Source organism: Elephantulus edwardii, unplaced genomic scaffold (genome assembly GCF_000299155.1).
Source record: "Elephantulus edwardii isolate Elephantulus edwardi_28Jun2011 unplaced genomic scaffold, EleEdw1.0 scaffold00108, whole genome shotgun sequence".
Taxonomy (NCBI): Eukaryota; Metazoa; Chordata; class Mammalia; order Macroscelidea; family Macroscelididae; genus Elephantulus; species Elephantulus edwardii.
Genome location: NW_006399858.1, coordinates 7,756,747 through 7,783,639, shown reverse-complemented (window position 1 = coordinate 7,783,639; position 26,893 = coordinate 7,756,747). Strand labels below are relative to the sequence as shown.

Here is a 26,893-nt window from a genome sequence, read left to right as displayed (position 1 = left end):
GTTTCATTAAACTGCTATGGGCCTCAGAGAGGGAGGGAGAGCAGTTCCATCTCTAGGTAACAATGACTAAGAGCTCTGAGTGGCTTACCTCATTAGCAAGGTAAACACTGCCCTACTTGTGTGTTCTTAACTAATATGTAATAGATAGTTACATTTTCTTTCTTTTTTTTTATCAGAGTGTCTGTTTCTAGACATGGCTGACATTTGTGTCTCTCTCATCTCAATGCCACCTTCCTGCAGAATTGAAGCCTCTGCAAATTTACAGTCCTTGACAGAAATGCCCTATCAGTAAGCCGGGGAAGACTGAGCTTACTTGGTTTTACTGATTTGACACTGTTCCTCGCAGATTAGCCAATCAGCACAGTTCAGCTTGTGCTTATTTTACATATTGAGCATTTTGACACAGTTCAGAACACTGGATTCAAAGTCTTCCTGTGCCTTTTATTTCTGAGCTTCACACCCACTCACTCATTGCCTTCAAGTCAGATCCAACTCATAGCTGACCCTCCAGCGGACTTCTGGTGCTGCAGATCACACGTGGAGGAGATTGTCCATCATTCTTACAGGAAGCAGCGGGTGGATGGAAACATCCAGAGAGGTACCACCTTTGACACATAGCAGCACAACTTCTTAAGGATTACACCACCAGAGCCCCTGCTTTCCTGGGCTTAGATTTGCTGTATTGCTTCTTAAAACCTAACATCTTCCATTAAGATATGAAGCCCAGTTTTGCCAAGACATATGCACACAGGTGTAAAGAATATAAGATGCATTAGCTTCAGATCACAGGGTGCTTCTCCACGCCCTCCTCCCTCACAAGCAGAACTTTTAGCTGCTGTCCTAGCTGATTGCACCACTGGCCTGAAGCTTCTTCCTGAACAAGCCCGGCCTTCAGACGTACAGTTTTGTAAATGATAGGAGGCCACACCAGCAGGATTAGTGGATCTGAGGAGGGCTTTGTTTCTTTCCTTTTCATTACCATTATTTATCCGAGGTTAACTCGGACGAGTGGCCTGGTGAAGCATTTTGAAGAGCATGAATTTGTTTCCTGGGTGTAGAGACCTTAGCCTCAGGCCCCCTTAGTCGTCTACAGCTCCCCAAAATATAGTCCCTATGAGGTTGCAGTTTGCTTGGAAAATGCGGTCTCTGTGGCCTTCCTGGGCTCCTCCTACACGTTTGGTATTTATTGTTGGCTTCCCGCGATGTGACTCTCTGGACCAAGGAGCCGTGGATTCCATCACAGGCACTAGTGGACTGCAGTGTCACTGGCGCGGCCTCGTCTGCATTCTTCCACAGCAGCATCTACTCTGCTGTTTGCAAAGTGCTGGATGGATGCAGCAGTCCAAAGTGCTCTTTGCCAAAGAACACAACTTGGCCTTTTCAGTGTTCTCACTAAGATTCACAAGCTTTGGCCCAGCAGCCACATCATAGCCTCTTGGGGACATATTTTTTTTTCACCGGGACTATGTCTTTTTTCCCTCTGGAGAATGGTCATCAAGAGCCGCTGTTTGCATTTCCTCCTGCTGGCTGTTAGCTCTTGTTGAGTCTTCTTAGGGCACAGCAACCGCACACATACTACCTGGTCCTGTCCCTTCTCAATGCTCATATGCATTGACAACATTGTGAGCTATCACATTTCCATCAGATGGCTTTCAGAAGTAGGTTGCCAGATCTTTCTTCCGCCCTGCATCTAAGTGCTGAAAATAAGCAGCACTATTTAGAATAAGGAAAGAAAGTTAGAGGGAGGGAACTGGAGCTACTGAGTCGAAAGGATTTTATGAATCATTTGTCTGCAATTTCCCAATATCATTGCTGTGCATGGCTGACCCTTTGAAATATGAAACAGCTGCACAGATCCCACACATCTAACCAGGGTTGGCCACAGTCCAGGGTCTGGCTTCCCACCTTTTCCTTTTTTTGTGCTTGACACTAGTAGTAAAAACCCTCTTTCTGGGCACTGAGAAGGGACGGGGTTTCTCTTGGCCCTTCTTTGTCACTCGTGGCATCCTCCAGAGTTTCATTTTATTAGAGGATGTCGCTCCTCCAAGCATTTCGGTCTGACCTAGTGGCATGGAGGAGCAGGCTCTCCTCTTGGCCTTGTTTCAAAGCCCAGCCCCAGAGTTGCAAACTGAGTGGGGAAAATCCAGAAAGGGAGGAGCAGGGTAAAGACAGGCAGGCCCCTCCACTCCTGGTGACCTTTATGAGGTCTGAGAACAGCACTGTTCCTGAAGGAAAGGTAGAAGGAACTTACGTATCAGAAACTATTAGCAGCAGCCCTCAGAACCCAAACTCATTGCCGTTAGTTTAGTGTTGAGTCTGAATTCTCATAGCCTTATCCTCCAGCTGATTTTCACAGGCTGTAAATCTGCCTTCAGAGACTGCCTCTCTTTCTCCCTCAGAGCAGCTGGTGGATTTGAATTTCTTGCCTTTGGATTTTCAGCACTCTTTCTTACCTACTAGGCCCCCAGAGCTCCTTTATGCAGAGAAATGGAGGTTTCTAAGAGACACCATCTAAAAGCAAAGATTGACAATTAACTAAAAAGACAAATAAAAAACCTTCAAACTCATTGCCGTATAGTCAGAACTGACTCATAGCTGACCCTTCAATGGATTTTCAGAGGCTGTAAATCATACAAGAGGAAATTGCCCATCACTTTCCCTTGGAGTAGTTGGTGGATTCGAACCACTTGCCTTTAGGTGAAGAGCTCAACTCCCTACCCATTAGGCTACCAGAGCACCCTAAAAAGTAGATAGTCTGGAACATGTTAGACTTCATTCCCCTGATGAAGGTTGTTTGAGATGGAAGTACCATGCTATAGTGTCAGAAGGTCATCCCCATCTATCTTCTGTGCTCCCTGGTGAGGTGTGAGTGCTCTCCAGCATGGGGGAGCTCCAGCACTGTACACTTACTTGCCTGGCAAAGTACCCAAAACATGGTAACTCTCCTTGCTGAGTTGTTTTTCCCCAAAATAAAACTGTGCGCCCCTGAGTGTGATGCCAGGGTACCAAGGACCACGCAGACCCAGCACCATACACAGCACCAACCTTTCACAGTATAAAAGGCAAGCACATGGTCAAAACATTTATCCTATCTCCTCGGATATGAGAGGAGAGCTGAGATCACTGCAGCCACCTGTCTCTTCTTCTCTGGGACTGTTCTCGCCCTCTGTGCTGTTTAAATTCATGTCTCGGTTTATTACTAGTCACTGTGGCATCCACTCTGACCACTACAGTCTGTGTGCAGCAGAACAGAACATTGCATGGTCCAGCATCAGCTTTCTGGTCACTGTTCTGGGTGGGCCCATTGCTGAGGTTCTGGTGTACTCGGAAGCTTGTCCAGGCTGTGGGGCTCATCTTCCGGCCCTGTATCACAGTGTTCTGTTGGGGTTCCTCACAGTTTGGGTAGCAGATTTTCAGGAGGAGATTGCCAGCCCTCTCAGTCTCATAGCTTCTCTGAACTTGATCCACCGTGAGTGATCCCACTGGTGTTTGAAATATAAACAGCGGCACTTCTAACATCCGGGCATTGTGCTAGCCAGCACAGTATGATAAATTGTATCACAGACCAAGTTTGAAGACCTGAAAATATAATCTCTAAGAGTAAACTCCCAAAGATAGACAAAGCTGGGTTGGTTTTTTTGAAATCTGTATTCTAGACGGTGTAGTGAGGGATCGCTGCAGCATTAGTTAACTCCTTATCCTTAGGTGATTTGTTGGAAGTCTGTTTTCTGCAGATTGCACACTCTGAAGGAGTCTTTGTGGGCCGTCCGGAGCCCCTCAGTGGCCCCCTGTCCCAGCGGATGGGCAGTTGCCCGCACTCCTGTAGAGAACAGCTGTTTTTGAGGGAGAACATTTCACAGAGTACCTGCAGGTGCTGCGTCTTAGAAGGCGCTCGGATGCTGGTCCAGCTCCAGCACCATGTCCCATTAGCCCAGCAGGCGAACACCCCTGGCCAGCCAGCTCCCTTATTTAGTGGGTGGGAATGGGGTAAACAGAGCAGCACTGGAATGGACCAAGCTTTTTCCTTCCCTTCTCTTTGTTCTTCCCCTACCCCTTCCCTTCTACCCCTCCCCTGGGCCTGTAACCCTGCCTAACAAAATGCCACAAACTCTGCTACTGAGGAGAACGTGCCAGCGTGCCATCTAGGCGAGGCTGCGCGGGCTTGCCTCCCTCCCCAGATAATGTCTTTACAAGGCCTGAAATGGCTTTGTATTTTGAAGCATTCTAATTCTATCTTCATAAGTTTTCCAAACAAACAAACAAACAAGCAAACAATATATTGTCTCATCAGACAGTGCTTTAAACCCTGCGTTTTAGGATTACCACTCATTTTCACTCTGCCCCTCCTCCCAGCTGACTGAGTTTGGGGTGAAGTTCAGTTGTATCGGGCCTCTGTTCTAAATTTTGGCTTCTAACTGAAAACTGAAACTTTCCCTCACTTCCCAAATTCGATTACAGATGAATATTTCTGCTTTCAATTATGATCTCAAATAGAGAGAAGGTACACTTTCTGATCTCAGATCCTGAAATAAAGAACCTATGGCATTTGTTTCTAATTCAGTGTTTCTTTTTGAATCATTTTTGCCATTGTCCTCCCTAGCTGTTCAGTTACAGACTATTGTCACTTGTAGTGTCATGGAGTTTAAAAGCATGTGTGGCTTGCAGTAAAAGCTCCTTTTGCACTTGGAAGTACGAGCTGCTTTCCTTCAGTCAAAAGGAAACAGAGCCTCTGGACTTAGATGGAGCTGAGTCAGGTTAGTAAGGAGACTGGGGACACAGTGGTTAAGAGTTCCACTAGTGATCAGGAGGTCACAGTGGAACACCATTGGCCATTTCTCGTGCCCCTGAGGAGAGGCCGTCTGTTTCTATCACAGTGGCAGCTTTGAAACTGTGGGGCCCTTCTGCCCTGTCGCACAGTGGCTGTGGTGCTTTAGAATCCACTCAGTGGTCTTTATTTGAGTTGACTTTGACTTCAGTGATTTCTGTTTAACTTTGGCAAAGTCATTCTTCTCAGGTATAAAGTAGCAGAAATCCTTTGATAGTTGTTAAATAAGATATGCTATGAAATATACTTGATAGAGTTGAACCTGTTGCTATGGTCACCATGTCATTTCACCTTATTGAGAGTCGTCCTTTCTTCTGCTGATTTCAAGCATGATATCCCTTTCCAAGGAATAGCCTCTCCTAGCAACATGTCCTAAGTCTCAGAGATGAAGCTTTGTCATGCTTGCCTCCAAGAACACTCTGGCTGCACCTTTTCCCAGATATACCTGTTTGTTCTTTTGGTAGTCTATGGGATGGATATTCAGTACTCTTCTCCCACAGCCCAGCTCAAAGTCATCAATTCTTCCTCTGTCTCTCAGAAGTTCTGCAATGGAAAATACCATGGCCTGCATCAGGCACACCTGAGTCTTCACACTGTCATCATTACTCTTAAGTCTAACATCATTACTCTTAATTATTTTAGAGAGGTCCTTGACAGCAGACTTTCCCATTGCAATACATGTTATCTCCTAACTGCTGGTACCAAGGGTGTTGATGTTGGATCCAAGTAAGATGAACTCAGTTTCAGTGCTTTTTCCATCCATCATGATGTTGCCTCAAAGTGTATCAGATGATGGTGACAATGGCACGGCGTAGAGCAGAGTTCAGACTATTGTTCATAGGGCCACTGTGATTCTTAATTGATTTAACAGCACCTAACAACAGGAAAGGTAGTTACCATGGCTCTTGGCATCTCAAAATTTGCTGTCATCGAGTCAGAATCAACAGTTTTTCAGAAGCTAGAGATTGAACAGGAAAAGATTGTCTTTCTCCCTTGGAGCAGCTGGTGTGTTTCAATCACCCGCCTTTGGGTTGGCTGCACAGTTCCTTACCCTCTAGGTCACTAGAGCTCCCTTAGTCAGTGGTAACCCTTCTTTAACACAGTGTTCTTAAAATGCATAACTAATGATTCTGTCAAACACAGATTCTTATTCTGTAGCTCTGGGGTGAGGTCCATGGCAATTTACATTCCCATCCAGCTCCCAGATGATGCTGAAGTAGCTGCTTTCTTTTTTTTTTTTAGTTTGATTATCATTTATTCATTGTGCATATTTTCCTCCATTCTTTCTCCTCTCCCCCCATTCATTGTCTTTTTTTTATTAAATTTTATTAATTTTAATGAACACATGCAGAGATTTTGGATTTCCATTCATTCATTGTTGCACTATTTTCTCTACACCCTCCCCCAGTTCGTTCCTCTTTTTTTTTCCCCTCCCCCTGAAAGTCTGTTTTAATTGTCCAATTGCCACAGTGCTTGTCAAAACCAGCTCTGATTAATCTCCTTTGTCAGTGTGTCCTTTGCCATTCCCTATCACTCCTCCCTGAGAGAGACTTCACCCTGATTCATAAGGAAAAGGGGACAGCGTATTCTCTTAGCTACTTCCTGCTGAAAAGGGACACTGTAGATTTCAGGATGATCTTCTCTCACTACTCTAAAGGGCACCTTTGGCAATAGAAAACACATAGACTATTGTGGAGATTGATTTTGGAATTTAGATGCACTGTTATCAGTTGTGCTTAGCCATACATGTTCATATCCTTGAAGATGCATCATGGAACTGTTGTAGCCTAGATGACACAAATTTAACTAACAAGTTAAAAGTACATGAGTCAAAAATTAAAAGCAATAGTATTCCAAGTAGAGGTTCTAACAGTGGCACAAATCAAGTTACGGAGGGAAGGTAGTTCTTAAAATAAAAGGCCTATTGACTAGCACTTTGTCTATTATAGTATAAAGGTTAGGAACTATAAGATGTAGAAACTCAACTATGTCATTTATTATTCTTAAGTCCTGGACCAAATCCCATCTACCACTGGGTTGTTTTACAGCTCGGAAGTCCGCATGCAAGGGAGAGGTGAAGTAAGAAACTGCTTATGAGGTTTTCCATCAATTCCAACAACTAAGAAATAGTGAGAAGAGTTGGGACGTCAGAAGGCGTTTAGGACCAAATGATAGGCTCTTTTGTCCAGGAGAAAATGAATATACTTACCAGTAATGTTAATGATCACCCATAGCTCTTCTGGGAAGATCTAAATTTTTGAGGTGTCCTCCTTTGTTTCCAGCTGGGAGCTGGGGCCTGTCGGTCCTGTTAGCCACGAGGACCTGTGGGCCGCCCTTGGCCATGTGTCCTTCAAATCCACACTTAAAGCAAGTGAGTGGGATCTTCCTCTCTACTCCCTTGCCTATCTGTGGCTCTCGTCTGTGATACTGTCTACTGAAGTAGCCCAGCTTTCCACAGTGGAAGCAATTCTGACCTTCTTTATTACCTTTGGGTGGCATTGCTTATGAGTAAGAATTCCTTTTCCTGACACAGGCTCTAAACTGGCAGCAATAGCTGCCCCAATAATTTTGGCCATTCTCTGATCTTTGCTCTTCCCTCTAGGTCCCAGTTGTTAAAAGAGGGAAAAAATTTAAACAAATATATAACAAATAAATTTGAACAATATAATCTTTTAAGTTTAAGGCTAGAAATATTAACAATAAATAGGATCATTTCCAATCCAGAGATACATGTTCCGATGCAGTTCTTATTTTCCATAAATGGTTTTGGTAAAAAGAATATTGTAAAGGTGGATACAGTTCCACTATTCCTCCTCCATGCAATGATATAGTGTTATTAGCATGAGCCATTATAAATCCATTGCCTTCCTTACTCTAACTTAATTTTTTTAAATTTAAATTTATTATTAATTTCAGTAAAAATTTACAGAGACTTTGGATTTCCATTCATTCATTGTTGCACATTTATCCCCTCCCAACCCTCCCCTCTTGGAAAAGTAAAAGAAAAATTCTTTCATTGTTTTACAAACCCTCCCCCAGTTCCACTCCACCATGTAGCCTTCACTCTAGACTCCTGTCATGACAAAAATACTTAATCACATATCCCTTCTAAACAGTTTTCTCCCTCATCTGTTTCAGTTGCAGTATACATTATTGAACCCATCTTTCTCAGTCTCTCCCCAACCCCAAGGTCAGTCCTGTTTTACAGCAGTGGCACCATACAATATTTTTCCTTTTGTGACTGGGATACTTCACTCAGCATAATGTCCTCCACGGTCACCCATTTTGAATAATATTACATGAGTTCCTTGTTTTTCAATGCAGCATAGTATTCCATTGTGTGAATATACCACAACTTCTCTATCCATTCATTTGTTGATGGGGAATTAGCTGCTTTCGCCTGTTGTTATTGTTGCCGGTTGCCTTCAGTTTGGCTCCAACATGTAGTGACCCTACATACAACACATTCAAACTTTGCTTACTCCTTGCCATCCTCACTGTCTCCACTGAGCTTAAACCGGCTGCTGTGGTCACTGGGTCAGTCCATCACATTGAGGGTAGTCCTTTCTTATGATTTCCCAAGAGTTGGCCCTTTCCAAAAACATGCTGCCCACCTATGTGAAATGAAGTCTCACGGCCTTTCCTACTAAGGAGCACTCTGGCTGTGTGTCTCCCAACATAGCTTTGCTTGTTCTTTTAATATTTCATGGATATTCAATGCTGTTCCTCCAGCACCACAATCTGAAAGCATCTGTTCTTCAGTTATTCTTCACATGCATGCAAAGCAATTGAAGATATTTTTACTTAGGTCAGATGGTACACCTTAGTCTTTAAACTAGCATCCTTACTCATTTAGTACTTTAAAGTGATTGCTGGCGTTAGATTTCCCCAATGCAATGTCTGTGTTGCTTGTTAATCTAAGGGGGGGAAAAGGTCAATCTATTTTCCATTTTTCATGATGTTGTGTGTTAGTCCCCTTGTTAAGACTTTTGATTTCTTGATATTGAACTATAATCGTGCTCCTATCCCAGACCTTAAATAGCAGTCATTCAAAAGATCATCCAGCTATGTCTCTCTTTTTTTTTTTTTCCATAATCATCACCTGTGAGCAAGAAACTACAGGATACTATGAAAGTCATTTACAAAAAATTTTGCAATATATAGCAGAGATTTAGATGAAGGCCTTCTCATATAAATGGGAACTCTGGTGGCCTCGTACTAAAGAGCTGTGATGCCAGCCCAAAGGCACACTCTGTAACTCCACCAGCCCTTCCATGGGAGAGAAAATGGGAAATCTCTCATGTGATTTACTGTCTCTGAAAACATAATGAAGGGTCAGCTATGGGTTGGTTCCAACTTAACAGTACATAACAACCACATAACAGCAGAAAATGGAATAAATCTTTAAGAAGCCCTTGCATCACACACCTACAAAGAGGGATGCATTTTGAAGTTGATCAATAAATTGGTAATAATTGGAAATCCTAAAATTGTGAATGGTGAAAGTTTATAAAATAATTCTGTATTCCAGATAGCTAAAACTAGTACTAATCTCTCTGTCAGCCTTTCTTAAATTATTTCAATTAAGAGAGAAAAGCCAAACAGTATGGTCTTTTGGCTTTTGTTTGTTTGTTTGTTTTTTGGGGTTGGGTTTTTATTGTTTTTTCAAACAGTATGTTTTAAGTGCCCATTTAAAAAAATTATAGAATACTTATAAAAACAAAACATACTCAAAAAAACCCAATTCCATTTTAAGTATTTCAAGCATTCTATAATCTACCCTCTATTATAATAAAGCATTCAAATCCAAAGAGAAGAAAATTTACCAAATACATTGCTCTAATGCCTAATTCAGTATTGAACAGAATTAGTAGCAGATGATTTTGAAATTGAAATTCATTTACAGTTTTCAGAATAATTCTTAAGTTAGCACATAGATTTTAGCATTGAAAAAATTTCTTGTTATTTACTTGCCATAACATCAGAGAATATTGTAGCCTTGATGCCTTGGCTCAAAAAGGATGAGAAGTGGGAATAAAAAAGCTTACCATAATTACATGAGTTATTTCCAGAGTTAATTCCTCAAAAGGATGTTCTATGCTTTACAGCAGTCTTTTCTACAAGGCATCATCCTCAGTAATTTTCTGAAAACCACTCACAGGGCTGGCTGTGGGGCATCATTTTAGTAAGTGGGTGCATAATTTGTGCCACCGCATGCATCTATCATTATATATCATTTCTCTGAGCACATAATTACGAAGTCACCTCGGACAGAGCAGAGTTTTGCTGCAGCGAGAGTTGCAGACACAGGCTTAGCATTAACATTCTCCTGCTTTCAGAACAAAGATTCTGCTTTTCATACGTTTTACTCACACTAATGACAGGATGTCTGGGCTCTTCACCATGGCATACCACAGACGTTCAAAGTGCTCATTAGATGCCTTAGTTGATAAGCAGAGAGCCCACAATTAGAATTTCCTTACCACTCACTTGGCCCTCGATTGTCTTAAGCAAGTATGTTCTTTGCAGCACAATTATGAGCTGCTAGCTGTCTTACTTATCTTGTTTTATGCTTATGGTGCACTTTTCTTATAATGTGAGAGATAGGGAATAGTTTAATCATAATTAAAATATGAAATCATATCTCTCTATTTAAACCGATTATATTAGGGATCTCTGGTGGTGCAGTCTGTAGGGAATTCCACTGCCAAGCCAAGCCAGAGGCAGCGCTTCTCTGGAGGTTCAGATCCACTGGCAGTGCTAAGGGAGAAAGATGAGAAATCTCCCAGATTTACAGCCTCTGAAAAGCACCTCTGAGTTGGTTCCAACTCAATGACAATATGAGAGGAGTTTTTTTGCATACTTACATATAAAGAACAGGATAAGAAAGTCAATGAATGTCTAGTTAGTTAAAACAGCAATAATATGCACACCCACATTTATCACGGCTTTGTTCACAGTAGCAAGGAGTTGGAACAACCTAAGTGCCCATCAACAAATGAATGGATAAAGAAGCTGTGGTATTTTCACACAATGGAGTACTGCACTGCATTGAAAAACAAGGAACTCATGCAATATTATTAAAAATGGGTGACTCTGGAGGACATTATGCTGAGCGAAGTATCTCAGTCACAAAAGGACAAATATTACATGATGCCACTGTTATAAAGCAGGACTAACATCAGGGTTGGGGGAGAAAGATGGGTTAAATAATGTATACTGCATTGAAACAAATGCGGGAGAAAACTGTTTAAAAGGAATATGTGATTAGGTATTTTTGTCATGACAGGAGTACAGAGCGAAGGCTGCATAGTGGAGTGGAGGGGGGGTGTGAATTGTAAGACAATGAAAGAATTTTCCAAGGGGGAGTATACTGGGGGGGAGGAGGGTGGGAAGGGAGAAAAGTGCAACAATGAATGAATGGAAATCCAAAGTCTCTGTAAATTTTCATTGAAATTAATAATAAAACAATTTTAAAAACAAAATAGCAATAATGATTGGCGTTAGCTTCTTGCTGTGTCAGCTCTTTTAAGCAACATGGAGTTCTGATGGCCTGGTGGTAAGAAGCTGCGCTGTAATCCCAAAGATGTTCAACTCAGATCCACCAGCTGTCTGCAGGAGAAAGACGGGCAGTCTCCTCCTGTTTGATTTACTGCCTCTGAAACCCTGCTGGAGAGTCAGCTATGGGTCAGTTCTGACTCGGTGGCTCGCAACAACAACAGTGATTATTGGTTGTTGGTTAATTCTATACCTTGACTTTTCTGTTGGAAATGGGTTTACACCATAATGCACATCCAATCCTGCCAAAGGTTGAGAAGACCCAGGCACAGAAGTGCTTATAGCCAGATAGGCAAAAGCCCGTTTGTATTCTCTTTTTGAAATACTTAATTTGAATTCTGGCTCACCTGTATTTCTTCTTTCAGATTATATTTCATTTTTGTTTCAAATGTAATCCAAAAGTGATGAGCAGTAGTAAAATTCATTTCAGCTGTGGACAGGAAAGGGTGGGAAGGAAGAAGCATAGGGTCTGCTGATCCAGTAGTCAAATAATTGACCAAGGAGTAACTGAAAGTTGGCCAAGGTTATGGACACAGGACTGCCCCCATGTGATGGCAGCCTCAAATCTCCTTTGTACTTTGCTACGAAACAATTAACCAATTGTTCTGTCCAAAATGCAGAATAAGCATTCTTGGAAAGGTATCATGTGTAAGTTAATACTTTATTGCCTGTAAATGGAACAATAGTCTTAAAAAAATTACAGCCTCAGTTAGAGCCATGTACTGGACTGGATTCATTGTTGTCAAGTCAGAATCAACTCATAGGTGACCTTCCAGAGGATTTAAATCTCATGGGAGAAGACTGCTCATCTTTCTCTCTTGGAGCAGCTGGTGGGTTTGAACCCTGTTGGGTTCGGTTTGACAGAGCAACTCTTTATCAGTAAGGCACTTTTTACTAGAGCTCCCTAGCAGTCATAGCATCTTTCTCCCTTAGTGTAATTGGTGGATTTGAACCACCTGCCTTGGGTCGTCAGCACAACTCCTTAGCCATTTCCCCACCAGAGACCCATCTTAGACTAGTAAGAGGTTCCAAACCTCCTTTTGTTTTTTACCTCCATACCCTTTCTATGCCAGTATAGTATGAGTTCATAGGCTTACTGATTGGCTCAATGGCACATACCAAAAGCAGCCACCCTCTAGAGAAAGGTAAGCTCCTCCCATAAAATGTTAGCACCTCGGGAACCCAGTGGAGCATCATCGGACTGGAGGGTTCCCATGAGTCCCAGTGGCTGTAATGGCAGTGTATCTGGGTTAGGACCAAAAATTGCTTGAAGACACTATAATTATTTAAAAGCTGCACATGCAGCAAGTGAAGGTGATTGTGATTGTGATGAAGACTTGGTTCAATTATCTTAAGGTGAAAGCAGATTTCTGTGACATAACAAGGCAAGTACTAGCTGTCTGGAAGTAGGACACTCATAACCTGGGGACTTACTGTATTGATTAGACGGTTATTTTTGTTTCTAGAAAAACACATTTTTTTTTCTCCACTAGGAAAATCTACATAGATAGTCAAATCATAACTATCATCTTGCTTGGGAAATGTGAAATCAAAACTAAGAGAGTTGGTTGCATGCTTTACAGAACTACCCTGAAATAGATGTATTGATGTGGTGACTGGAGCAATCCTCTCAAGTATCGCTGGGATGTGAGCAGGTGGAGGGTAGGGCAGGCTGTGGGGCTGCTGTCCATACGGTCTCTGAGTTGTGATCAACTCCACATCACCTAGCAAGGACGGTATAATGAGATGATCTCTAAAGGCCTTGTGGTGAGGAGTTGTGCTGCCAACTCCAAGACAGACAGCTTGTATCCAGCAGCTGCTCTGCAAGAGAAAGATGCGCATTCTCTTCCCGTGTGATTTACAGCCTTGGAAAATGTACCGCAGGGTCAGCTATGCATCACTTCTGACTCAAGGGTGAACGGCAACAACAATACCTGTGAACCTTGGTCTGTACTCTGTTTTCTACAAGAAGACAGGTCTTGTTCAGAAATGGGCTGGATTGCTTCTAAGATTGCACTGGAGTTTCTTTGCCTCAATATTTGCCTGACTCTCAAGTGGCTTTTCCTGTTTTTAAAATTCTTTTTTAAATCAAAATTATCAATACACATAACTTTTAAAAGTACCGAAAATCTGTCTTTGGCACCATCTCTTAATTTCCATGGTAGGACCCTATCTAGGAGAATTGACTTTTCAGTCAGTCCTCTGGGTATTTCATTATGTATTTGTCTTCACAGATAAACATCACATGCTTATTTCTTAATTTGCTGATTTCTTACACTACTTGTTAAGATGCTTTTAATTGTTGTTATTTTCATTTCTTTTTTTGCTTTCTTCTTATTTTGTATCTATTCCACCACAGGAAACAGAAATAATTATCTTTTAAGCAGAAAAACATTTCCATGTAGGATCTTAACTCATTGCTGTCAAATCTGATCTTACTTGTGGTTGACTCTCCAGCAGGTTTCTGAAGTCATCATATGGAAGACGACTGACTGCGCTTCTTTCTCCTTCAGAGTGACTGGCTAATTTAACATGATAGGAAATTGTCAAGATGTTTCCTAAAGTAACTCTACCATTTTGCATTCCTATGGGCAGTCTATAAGGGTTCCAGTTGCACCATGTATTTACTGTTGCTATTGTTGTTGTTGTGTACCACTGATTCGGAGCTGACCCTCCAGCAGTTTTCAGAGGAACTTAATCTCATAGGAGGACATTGCCCATCTTTCTCCCATGGAGCAGCTTGTGGACTTGAACTCTGTGCCTTCAGGATTGCAGTGCATCTTCTTGGTATTGTCCGTTTTGTGGAAAAATCTTAGCTTTGTTTCCCCAACAGATTAAAATAGAACAAACCACAAAAACGTCACCATGGTCTTGACTTAACCCTCCTCAGTGGGTTTTCAATAGCAAACAAAGCAATGATTTGTGACTTTGTTTTCTTACAGGCTATTTGATCACTCCATGGAAGGATTCAAAAACTGGGAGTTCATGACCATCCATTGTTGGGGAGAAAGAGCTGCAGGTGACTGGGTCCTGGAGGTTTACGACACACCCTCCCAACTGAGGAACTTCAAGACTCCAGGTGAGTTTTCAGCTCTGTATTTCCTTTGGGCAGTGAAGTCCGTCGGGTGTAACTTTCTAAGAAATCTATCATTAATTACTGTTTTACCCTTTAAAAAAACAAGTAAGACTCCAGGAGAGAACTTTCCTCATGCAATTCTCTGCTTTGTGTTCATTCAAATTTACAATTTGAAAGATATTAATTTAAGGATAAAGAATTACTATTTGAAGCTCAGTGGTAAGAAGTTATGCTGCCACCCCAAAGGTACACAGTTTGAATCTATCAGCTACTCTACAGGAGAAAAAATGGGTAGTCTCCTCCCACACACATTAAAGCCTCTGACAACTGCTGGAAGGTCAACTGTGAGTCAGTTCTGACTCATCTGTACAAAGTACCAACAACCTTTGAATGTAAATAAAGGATAAAAGATGTCAGCTTCTGCGTGATGCTTCAGATATATGGTCCACGTTTTTAACAAACCGGTTTTGTCCTTCTACAATGGATTAAGTTGCTCAGTCACAATCCTTTGTAAAAAGAGACAGGCTTCCTTAGCAGTCTTTTGTTGTTGTTCTATATGTGATTTTTCAAGTCAGGCAAGAAGTTGAGCTTGGCTTATACTGGCTAAACTGGCTACCACAACAGAAAATGAATGGTGGCCTTCTGGCCCATGTGGGCCTGAGAGGCAAGGAAACGTTAAAACTCCTTGATGCATAAAATATGCAAAGTAAGGTGTTGGCAAATGTCTTTGCAGGCCACTTCAGACTATTGCCACACTCAGTCTGTTTTCATGCTAATATGAGAAGTTTCTTTGCAACTTAAAATAAGGGAAGGTGCAAATGCAGGTTGGGATGAGAAGGTGAATAGATTTGTATTAGCCAGCAGCAGCCCATGTTGCCCAGAAGGGAACCTTGCATAGGGCATGCTCAGTGATGTGCTTGGAACTCCTCACCCATTTGTGAGCACATCATCAACCTTCACATAAAGTCGTCGTTCTCAGTGCTTTTTGCATTCAATCTGCAGAAGATCCAGGCCTGAGGAAAATTTTACTGCTGACATCTGATTAATTCTCATTCATGATTGCAGAATGAATACCCACCCCATCCATTCTGTTGTGTTAAGAGTATGTACCAGCAGACACGGGGAAAAGAGACACACAGAATATTAAGATCAAAGTGGACATTTTACCAGATTTTGCCTCTTCATTAAGGAAAATTCCTCATTTTGAGAGTTTCTCTCTTCTCTCTCTTTCTCTCTCTCCCTCAGCATTCACCAGTTGAGCATTCTTTCACAAATACAGTCAACTGATACTGACTACATCAATCATTTTCTGTAACTGTCACCAGTATCCATTGAGTATCCATAAAGATGCTCAGTTCTGCAGTTCAAATCCACCAGATGCTCTGCTGGAGAAGGAGGGGGCAATCTCCTCCTGTATCAGTCAGATCTGATTTGACGGTACACATAAAAAATAATGCAATAAAAATAAAAACTTAAAAAAAATAAATTAAAAAATGATGCTCAATTCTTCTTAAACTTCCCTGCTTCCTCTTCCTTCTGCCTCTCGTGGCCTACTTTGGCCAAGAAGTGATTTTTAGGTCAGCTCTTTTATTTTCTTCCCTTGTCTTGCAATGTGGTATGTAGAATGTCCAAAACCTGGAAAGTCAGCACCTGCGTGGTAGGAAGGTTGCAATAAATCAGGACAAGAGTTTCATGTAAGAATACCAACATCTTTCTTTCTTTCAATAGATACCAGAATTTCGTGGTTGCCATGTTCTTACTCAGAAATTAAATTATTTTGAAAGCAGAACTGGTAGAGAAGGCATCTGGGTTAGAGTAGGCCTTCCTCTTTCCTCTCCCTCCTTCAGGTCAAGGTCATGGCTCTGCCATGGACAAGGGTCTGTTTATGGTTTTCATGGGCAATTGTAGCTTCATACCACACCCTTTCTTCTCTGATCAAAAGGCAGCTCCTAGTTGTCCTAGAATAGGTATTACTCTAACATGTCCTGAGATCTCAGAGGAGTAAACACTTAGTAAAATATGACCTTCAGTTACTGAAAATGTGTTGACTGCCGTGGTATAGCAACCTACTGTTATTTTGTTATGTGCCATCAAGTCATTTGCGACTCATAGCGACCCTATGTACAACAGCCTAAACCCTGCTCTATCCTGTGCCAGTCTCATTGCTTCTGATACACCCATCCCGAGTACCCCAGTCACTGAATCAATCCACCTCATAGAGGGTCTTCCCCTCCTGTGCTGTCCCTCCACTCTGCCCAGCATGATGTCCCTCTCTAAAGACCTGTCTCTCCTTACAACATGTCCAAAGTATGTCAGGCGACGCCCCAGAATCCTTGCCTCCAAGGAGCAGCCTGGTTTAACCCTCTCTAGGATGAATCTATTTGTTTTCTTGGCAGTCCATGGTACATTCAATACTCTTATCCAGCACCACAGTTCAAAGGCGTCAATTCTCCTTCTATCCTCCCTAGTCGTTGTCCAACTCTCTGATGCATAACAAGTGATTGCAAAAACCATGGCCTGTATCAGGCGCACCTTAGTCTCCAGAGAGACACCGTTGCTCTAGAGTACTTTAGAGAGGTCCCTAGCCGCAGACTTTCCCATACTATGACCTGGAATTTAAAACTATCATAAAACTGAAAATAAGTGACACAGCGCTTTATCACTAGGAACCAGTAAAGAAGCTCTGTGCTACAATATTGTTCTCCACAGGAACAAACTGCCTCTCGAGGTATATTATGGTGCATCGTGCTCAAGGGTCAAACATTAAGAATATAAATCTCTCGTCCATTTAACGAGGCAATAGTCTGTGCTTAACTTCCTGTGATTATCTGTTGAAAGCAATCTGCAGCATCCTAGATAATCTAACTAATTGCCATCAAGTCCCTTCAATGCCTGGTGCCCTGGTGTATCAGAGGAAGGCTGTGCCCCATAAGGTATACAATACTGTGTTTTTTAGGGAGAAGTAGAGAACTAGCCCTTTCTTTTGAGGTGTTCTGGGTACACTCGAACCGCCCCTTTGTCTGTCAGTTATTCTTACCATTAGATTCTTCTAATGCTATTTAAATATTCACATCCAATGACCTCCAATCGTATTGAATATCTTTTCATGCCGAAAGGGAGAAACCCACATTTTATCTGATTAATAACTTGAAGTCAAGAGACTTTAATAGAAACACATAATCTTCGTGTAGCCTTCTTTCAGCCCATATGTTGTTCCATGACTGGAAAAGGTCTGCATATATAGAGTTCAGACCTATGGTTAGTTTTAACTCTCTAATCAGTGAGGTTTAACAAGGAGCTGGACTGCTGTCGTAAAGGCAGGTGGTTTGACTCCACCAGCTGCTTTATGGAGGAACAATGGGCAGTCTCCTCCCATGAGATTTCCAACCTCTAAAAACCTGCTGGAGGATCGCCCTGAATCAGCTCCGACTTGACAGCAATGAGTTTTGATTAGAAACTCAGCTTGATATGTAGACTTTTCATAGTAAAATTAAATAGTAGAATCATTTCCAAAAATAAGGATTCCTTGCTGAGTTGACATTTATTCTTTTTCCTGCATGTTTTTAAATTATGTATTAAATGTATTTTTGAAACTTATTTTATACTGATTTATTTACAAACTTCGAATGCATGGTTTTTCACACCAGATATTTCCCATTTCCTTCACACACCCCATCAAATTGTGCGACCCCTTGATTAACTGCCCTGCCACCACACATCTTCACCCCTCTACTTCCACCTTCCCCTCCCCTTGGATCTTCATACTCATTCTACAATAATGGTTTCATACAGTATTTGTCCTTATGGGATTGAGTTAGTTCACTCAGCGTAATGCTCTCCAGTCCCTTCCAGGTTAGATAGTAACTTAGAAAATCATTCATTGCGCCTGCATGCTGTGTAGTATTCCATTGTGTGAATGTACCATAATTTCTCAATCCGTTCGACTATGGTTGAACATCTTGGTTGTTTCCATGTTCTAAAGGTGGTGAATAACTCTGCTTTGGGCATTAGTGTACAAATCTCCATTTGAGCCTCAGTTGTCATTTTCATGGGGTATTTTCCAGGCAGTGGAATAGCTGGGCCATGTGGGATTTCTATGTTCAGATTTTTAAGGAAGCAAATCCCAACAACAACAGTGTATATTCCTATCTTGCCACATCCTCTCCAACATTTCTTTCTTAGTGTCCTGTTACACGTTGTCACTGCTACTGGAATAAGGTGGTATCTCATTGTGATATTATTGATTTGCATCTTTCGCATTGCCAGTGATTTTGAGCATTTCTTCATGTTTCTGTTGGCCATTAAAGTATCTTCCTCTGTGAAAATTCTTTCCATTTCTTTTTCCCATTTTGTAATTGGATTATCAGTCTTGTTCTTGTAGAGGCCCAGGAGTATTCTGTAAAATTTAATTTGAGACTCTTTTCTGAGATAGCATTACCAAATGTTTGTTTCCAGTTGGTAAGTTTTCTTTTCACCCTGTTGGAAAATAGTTTTGATGTGCGTTGGTATTTAATCTTTAGAATTTCCCATTGACCAATCTTATCCTCTTCAAATTGTGCTGTATATGGCAGTAGATTAGGCTTTCTAATAAAATTTGTAATAAATGTACTTTTGTTGTTTGGAGCATTATGTTGTTGTTTTGCTGTGGTTCTGCACATTAGATTATTTTGGGAGGCAGTTTGCATTTATACACTGTGAATAGAACAGATTTTCTCATTGCTTAATAGAATGTTTTCGTGTCCATTGTCCACTTTTCTATATTGAATCAGTTGACAACAGCAAGTTAAGAAACTGAGGAGATAGTAAGTTTATGTTAGTAGGGGACGATCCCTTCAGAATAGGAGAATAAGAATGATTTCTTGTTCTTCTACTGTGCCATCGAGTCACCTGCAACTCATAGCAACCCTATGTACAATTGCTCCAAATTCTGCTCTATCCTGAGCCATTCTCACTACTCTGATACATCTACCCCATTAACCCAGTTACTGTATCCATCTCATCCAGGGTCTTCCTTTCCTGTTCTGTCCCTTCACCCTTCCAAGTATCATGTCCTCCTCCAGGAACTGGTCCCTCCTGACCACATACACAAAGTATGCAATGCATAGCTTCAAAATCCTTGCCTTCAGGGAGCAGCCAGGTTTCACCCTCTCTAGGATAAACCTGTTTGTTATCTTGGTAGTTCATGGTATGTTAAATATTCTCCAGCACCACAACTGAAAGGCATCAATTCTTCTTCTGTCATCTTTGGTCATTTCTGAGCTCTCTGATACATAGCAAGTAATTGTGAAAACCCTGGCCTGAATCAAGCATACCCTAGTCTCCAGAGTGACATCATTGCACTTTCGCACATTTGAGAGGTCCTTGACAGCATTCTTCCCCAGAGCAATTCGTCTTTTGATTTCTTGACTGCTGGTGCCAAGAGTGTTGATTGTAGAGCTGAGCAAGCTAAAATTTTTAACAAATTCAATCTCTTCTCCATCTGCCAGTTGGCCAGTAGTGAGCATCTTTGTCTTGATGTTGAGCTTCAGTCTCTACTGAAGACTGCTGTCCTTGACTTTCTACAGTAAACACTTCAGGACATCCTTGGTTCTGTGAGCAAGCCTGTGTCATCTGCGTCTGTAGGTTGTTGAGTTTTCTTCCCATCCTACTGCCACATTCTTCCTCAAAAAAGTCCAGCCTCCAGAATGATCTTTTCCACATGTAGATGAAAAAGATGAGGAGACAGGACGCATCCCTGACACACTCATTCCTGATTTTGAACCATCCTTTGTTTCCTTGCTCTATTCTGATATCTGCTTCCAGCTCCAAGTGTAGGTTTCACATAAGCACAAGCAAGTGTTCTGGGATTCGCTTCTTCCCAATGTGAGCCATAATTTATTGTGATTCACACAGGCAAATGCCTTTGCATAGTCAATGAATCACAGATAGACATTCCTCTTGTACTCTTAGCTTTCAACCAAAATCCATCTGGCATTGGTGATAATGTCTCTGGTGCCACAGCCTCTTCTAAACCAGGCCAGTATTTCTGGTGGTTCTCTGTCGCTGTCCTGTTCCAGTTTCTTTTGGATAATATTCAGGACTATTTTGCTTTTGTGTGTGTGCTATCAGTGATACTGTCTGATGATTTCCACTCTATCATGTCACCTTTTTTTTAGAATGAGAACAGATTTCTTCCAGTTAGCTGGCCAGGTGGTTGGCCTTCAGATTTCTTTTTTTTTTTTTAATATTTTTTTTGTGTGCGTGTACCGTCAAATCAGATCTGACAGGTACAGGAGGAGATTACCCCTCCTTCCCCGGCAGAGCATCTGGTGGATTCGAACCGTGCACCTCTGGGATTGTAGTTGCAGCTTCTTGCCCCTGGGCCACCAGAGCTCCCCTGGCCTTCAGATTTCTTAGCACAACTTGGTGAGCACATCCAGGGCGGCATCTCTGTGTTAAAATATATCAATTGGTATTCCATCAATTCCTAGAGCGTTGTTCTTTGCCCACTCCTTCAGAGCAGCTTGAACTTCCTCCTTCATTGTCTCTTGATCATATGCTGTTTCATTAAATTCTTCTGTGTAAGCCAATTCTTTTTGGTGTAGCAGCCCTGTATACTCCTTCCATCTTCTTTTAATGCTTCCTGCATCATTCAGTATTCTTCCCATAGCATCCTTAAGCATTGCAACTCGAGGCTTAAATTTGTTCTTCATTTCTTTTTGAGCTTACAAATGCTGAGCAAGTTTGACCAGTTTGGTTTTCTGACTCCCACTCTTTGTATAGTCTAATACTTTACTTTGTCTTCCCAAGCTGCCCTTTGAAATCTTCTCTTTAACTCCTTAATTTCCTGATTTATTTTTCCTTTTTAGCAATCTCGTGCAATATTCGGTATCTCTGCTGACATCCTTAACAAACCTAACAACAACAGCTGACATTCTTGGTCTTTTCTCCTCTCTTCAATAACCTCTTGCTCTCTTCATGAATGACATTCTTGATATCCTAAAAATATAGTAATTATCAGTGAATTACACTTGTTGAATGTGTTGAATTGATATATCTATTCAGTTATGAGTATTTTCAACAACAACAAAAAAACATTCAATGAGAAAGTAATAGTAAATTCTTTTGAAAAAACAGTGATACCCAGATATGGCCATGTTTGATGAAAATTTTAACAGAGATATTAAGATAGAGTATATTAGATATGATATTAAGATAAGAGTTTATTACTTAAAGGAAGTAAGCATCCTAAATAAAATATAAAGAGATAAATTGACCAGCAAGGATATTCTTAGTGGGCTTGTGACCTACTTCAGAAATGGCATAAGAGAGGAATAATCAATAGTGAGAAAATACTCACTAAAGCATTTACAAGGATAACTTGTCAGGCACAAAGCAACCTGAAGTAAAATGAACGCGATGTAAGGACGGTTGACAGATTGCAGGACTTAGCATCCTTTTATTATATTCTCTATTTGTCCACTGGAGAGATGTCATAAAGAAATGGCTTCTCTTTTGCATAATCACTAAAGGTCATCGATTTGGAGTGAGTAGTCTATCCTTGTCATGATTTAACGCTGCGCTTGGAATTCTAAGACCAAGTAACAGCCCAATTCTGAAAATACAGTCATTTAGCAAGTGAATCCAAAGAAAAAGCTGGCAGAGGGCAGGCCACATATAAACCATGTACTGTTCCAATGCAGATGTCGCATTAAAGAAAGAAATCTATCCTAGAATATGTTCTTTTTTAAAACTCAGGTTTATGGGGATAAACAGAAGGCAGTGTTACCTAGTAGCTGAAGGACAGAAAATTTGGATTCAGTATGGGTTATAATATGTAGTAGGGCTACCACCCCATCAGGACTCATCTATCATTTTGTCAAATTATGGTGGCTGCTAGGTTACTCTGATTCTGGAAATGATACCACTAATATTTCATATACCACCATGGTCATTTATGTTAAGCGGATTTCAGTGGGCCCTGCAGACTTAACACAGACTAAGGAAAAAAAAAAGCTTGCCAATCTACTTCCAAAAATCAGCCAATGAAAACCTTCTAGATCACAGTAGAACGTTGTGCAGGTCAGTTGCTTTGGACACATTTCAGAAAGCCTCTCTCACTAGAGGAGAATGTCATGTTTGGGGATGTTGGGAGATCCTCATTGAGATGAGCTGGCACAGTAGCAGCCTGAGTGAACTCACACGTGCTGTTAGTTATGAGGGTCATGAAGGACCAGAGAGTGTGGAATATATGGGGTCATCATGAGTGTCATGAGTCGCTGTGAACTCAGTGATGCCTGTCTAGTAACTACTACATGGCTGTTAAGATTGAGTGGGATAAAACTTAAAGACATCTGCTTTCAAAGCAAAACTTTAAAAAGCCTGTGGTACATCCACATGATGGAATACTATGCAGCATTCAGGAGCAACAGTTTTGAAAAATACTGTGTAACTTAGGAGAGACTGGAGAGCATTATGCTGAGTGAAGTATCTCAATCTCATAAGGACAAATATTGCATAAGACCATTATTGTAAAAATAGAAGATAACCAGTAAAACATGTATGGGGACTGAAAGAGGGAAGGGGTGGGAATAGAGGGGTGACGATGGATAGAGGCAAAACAACAGGGTTGCACAGTTTGGTGTGTCGAGGGAGGGGGTGAAGGAAATAGAAAGGATCTAACTGGGGCCTGAAAAGATTGGATAATGTTGTGCAAGGTCCAATCATGATTTTGTTTATAAAGCATAATGCATGGGAATGATTGTGTGAAGCACAGTATAAATGAAGAGTAGTGTGAAACAATGTATATGAATTTTGTGAGAAATCGGTATAAAATATGAAAAAATAAATAAAATATTACATACTTTTTTTTAAAAAAAAAAGCCTGTGGTGGCTTCACAGATACCTCTACCTCTATTGGCAGCCTCATTTCACCACTGAGAGAGACACTGCCCTGGTCACTCTCCCCAACTATATTCTGTGTGTTGGGCCTGCCTTCCTGCCGGCATATTTAATGTCCATAATGGGTTTGTCTTAATCATTTATGCTTATGGTTGATTCCTTTTGACGTAAATCTTATAAAGCTTAATGCCCTAGAAGTTATTTCCTTTGCATTTTTATACTCTTCTTGCATTGAAAACTTTAATTTCATGAAGCTAGGAAATAAATGAATCAATAAGGACTAAATGAAAGCAAAAAGCTTCTTGCAAGCATGCCAGCCAACAGGAGGTGGAGCGCCTGCCTCGTCTCTTTAGGCTCTTCACCGGAATATACTACCTCACAGCCCGATAGGACTTCCTGCAGGGACGGCCATCCTGGAAGCCAATACTTTGCAGTATGAGATCCACATATGACCCTTCAGCACTTGCAGTGTGGCCAGTTTGACTGGAGAGATGGATTGTTAATTTTCCAAACTCAAACTCACTGCTGTCAACTCAGAACCGATTCATGGCTGACCCTGCAGCAGGTTTTCTGAGACAGGCAGTAAATTGCATGGAAGGAGACAGCCCACCTCTCTCCTGAGGCGCTGCTGTTGGATTTAACGCACTAGAGAGGCCTGGCCTCTGGTTTAGCAGCTCACCTCTCTATGGAGTACTCCATCAGGGCTCCAGAAAGAAAATAACACCGGTCGATAAACCTGTTACTATGGGTCCTCACTGGCTTCTCTGGACCCCGCGTGTGTCATACTGTAATGGTTTGTTTAAATTGTTGAGTTTTCATAAATAGGTCTCTAGGCCTTTCTTCCAAAGAACCCGTGGGTGGATGCAAACTTCCAGCCTCATGATCATCAGCCAGGTGCGCTAACCTGCACAGATCTCTAGGAAAATAGAAATCGAGACCTAAGTCTCACAGTGAGAAATTGGTCAGGAGCAAAGGAGAACTGAGTAGTTGTTTTGCCACAGATAATGCAAAAATATGCCAGTGATACCCCCAAAATAGAGCTCAGGAAAAGAAATTTATGTACAGAAAAGCAAAGCCTTCTGCAAAATTCTCAGAAAGTCTTCAATATTTGGAATTTGGCATTCAGCCCTTAATGAAACCATCAGTACTGTGTGTGTCAGTCTTCCTATAAAAGCAAATCACTGACTGGAGTGAGAGACTCCAGTTCCCACCGTACACAATGACACTAACGTACTCAGTAGGTACATTGTGTGTAAATTAGTGAATAATGATTTCTGAAAATAGTAGAAAACATACATTCCTTACCCTGTAACTGATACAGTGACACATTTCAATCTACTTTACTGTAGCTTTTTCCTAAATGAGAAGGAATAGAAATTGTGAAGTTGAAGTTATGAACATTGGGTCACACTGTGGTTTTATTATTGTTTCTCAAGGCAAGTTGAAAGAATGGTCTTTGGTCCTCTATGGGACCTCCGTACAGCCCTACTCCCCAACAAATGAGTTCCCCAAAGTGGAGCGTGTCCGCTACAGCCGAGTGGAGGACCCCACGGACGACTACGGGTCAGAGGATTATGCAGGTGAGCCAGCATCCCTGGGGAACGTGACCCAAGGAAAGTCAGTCCAAGTGTTGTTATCACTCCAAAGAGAGAAACCATTTACCTCCTCTATCGTCTAGCATCCCCTTTCTATCCACAGAATTTTTAATGCATGCTTCTGGAGTGTGTATATAACACTTGTATCCATGTGTTCAAACTTTCAAATACTTTCTACAGAGCAAAATTCATATGGTTTATAAACCCAAAAACATATTCATGTATTCAAATATATATTCATATATTCAAATACTCTTGTGTTTTCCATAAAGCAAAGCCCATCTTGTTTACAATACTAAAAACACAGTTGCCATTGAGTTGATTCTGCTCATGGTGACTCTGAAGGTCAACGCCAAACTGTGCTACATAGGCTACTCATGACGGTGACCTTTCTAGAAACAGGTTGCTAGGCCTTTCTTTTGAGACCCCCTGAGCTGTGCTCAGACCTCCTTTTGTTAATCACTTAGAGCTTACTTGGTTTTCAACCAGAGACTCCTGGTACTGTCTATAGACTTAATAACATTTTTACCCCATTAAGGATTTTATTGTGAGTATCATTGCTGTTGTATCTTCTCAGAACACATATTTAAAAGGCAATACAATATTCTGTCCTATAATTTTATTATGATGTTGAATCCATATTTTGAAGAATAACGTTTGCTTAGAGCCTTATACAGTTTTAAACAATGTTTGGATGAACTGTATCATTAATTACCAGAATAAAGTTTTGTTCTGATAATGATTACATGAAAGAGAATATTTTTTAAAAAACAGGCTTAGGTCCTTTTTTCCCTTTTAATTCCAGATGAGAAGTGTCAGTTCTATAGTTAACCAGCTGTTTGAGTGTTTGCTGAGCTCATTTTTCCAGTAGGGGTGGGGAAAGGAAAAAAAAATCCATTTTTAACTTTGTAGTAAGTTGGACCATTGTTTTTCCTTGTAGTTCTCTAAATTAAAAGCGACCACCCGCTACTCATTATCTGTTGGAGGGGAGGGTCAACAAGTCTATCTGGGTTATTATTTCTCATAGTGCTCCCATGTTTGATGAAAACAAAACCATCAATTGCATCTCAGATATAATTTTTGGTTTTGTGTTGACATAAACTGTTGAAAGATCAAGTTTATTATTTCAGATATACTTTATGTGATTTTTTTCTTTTTCTGCCATACTTTTATCCTTTAAAATTAGCTAAAGAGCCATATACATGTCTCTGTAATCTCTTATTTTTATTCTTTGTCATTAATTTATCTGAAACTTGGTTTGGTTTATGATTCATAATGTCAAGTTCTGTCTTTGATTAAAATAATTAATAATCCTTAGCTTAAGATGCTTCCATTATCATGATATAATAAATTCTTATACACTGGGGGTTTCTGATACCACTTTTTCTGATTTTCAGTCTGAAAATTCTTAAACTAATACCTTCTATATGGTTTCATTTCTTTATGGCGTATTTTAATATCCATACGATGCCTGCTTCCCATTTTCATTGGAATATTTGCTTCATTGTTTTTCCAGATAAATTTTAGAATGATTTATTAAGTCTTCTTTTAAAATTTCTGTTGGAATTGATTGTGTTTACTTGCACCATCATAGGAAGAATTGTTTTTCCAATAGAGATTTTTTTTTTCCCATCTAAAATATAACACTATAACCCATCATTCTGGATTTTTTTTAATTTTATGTCATTTTCTTCTATTTAGTATTATTTCTTAGTATTTTGGGTCTTGTTGATATTTTATTGGATGGCATTTCATTTTTTTAACTACTATATTAGGTAGGAAATGAAAAGGCGCATTGCCATGGGAAAGTCTGCTGTTAGGGACCTCTCCAAAGTACTGAAGAGCAATGGTGTCTCTCTGAAGACTAAGGTGCATCTGATACAGGCCATGGTCTTCATAATCACTTCTTATACATCAGAGAGTTGGACAATGACCAAGGAAGATACAAGGAGAATTGAT

The 26,893-nt window shown here is 40.8% G+C and overlaps 1 protein-coding gene across 1 annotated transcript in view; it reads left to right on the top strand.

Moving 5' to 3' along the window:
- PCSK5 (proprotein convertase subtilisin/kexin type 5) overlaps positions 1–26,893 on the top strand; it is a 413,061-nt gene that overhangs the window by 366,298 nt on the left and 19,870 nt on the right. The window contains exons 13-14 of the mRNA XM_006891991.1: positions 14,326–14,462; positions 24,776–24,919. Coding sequence (XP_006892053.1) covers positions 14,326–14,462; positions 24,776–24,919 — 281 coding nt within the window. The remainder of the gene's footprint in view (positions 1–14,325; positions 14,463–24,775; positions 24,920–26,893) is intronic.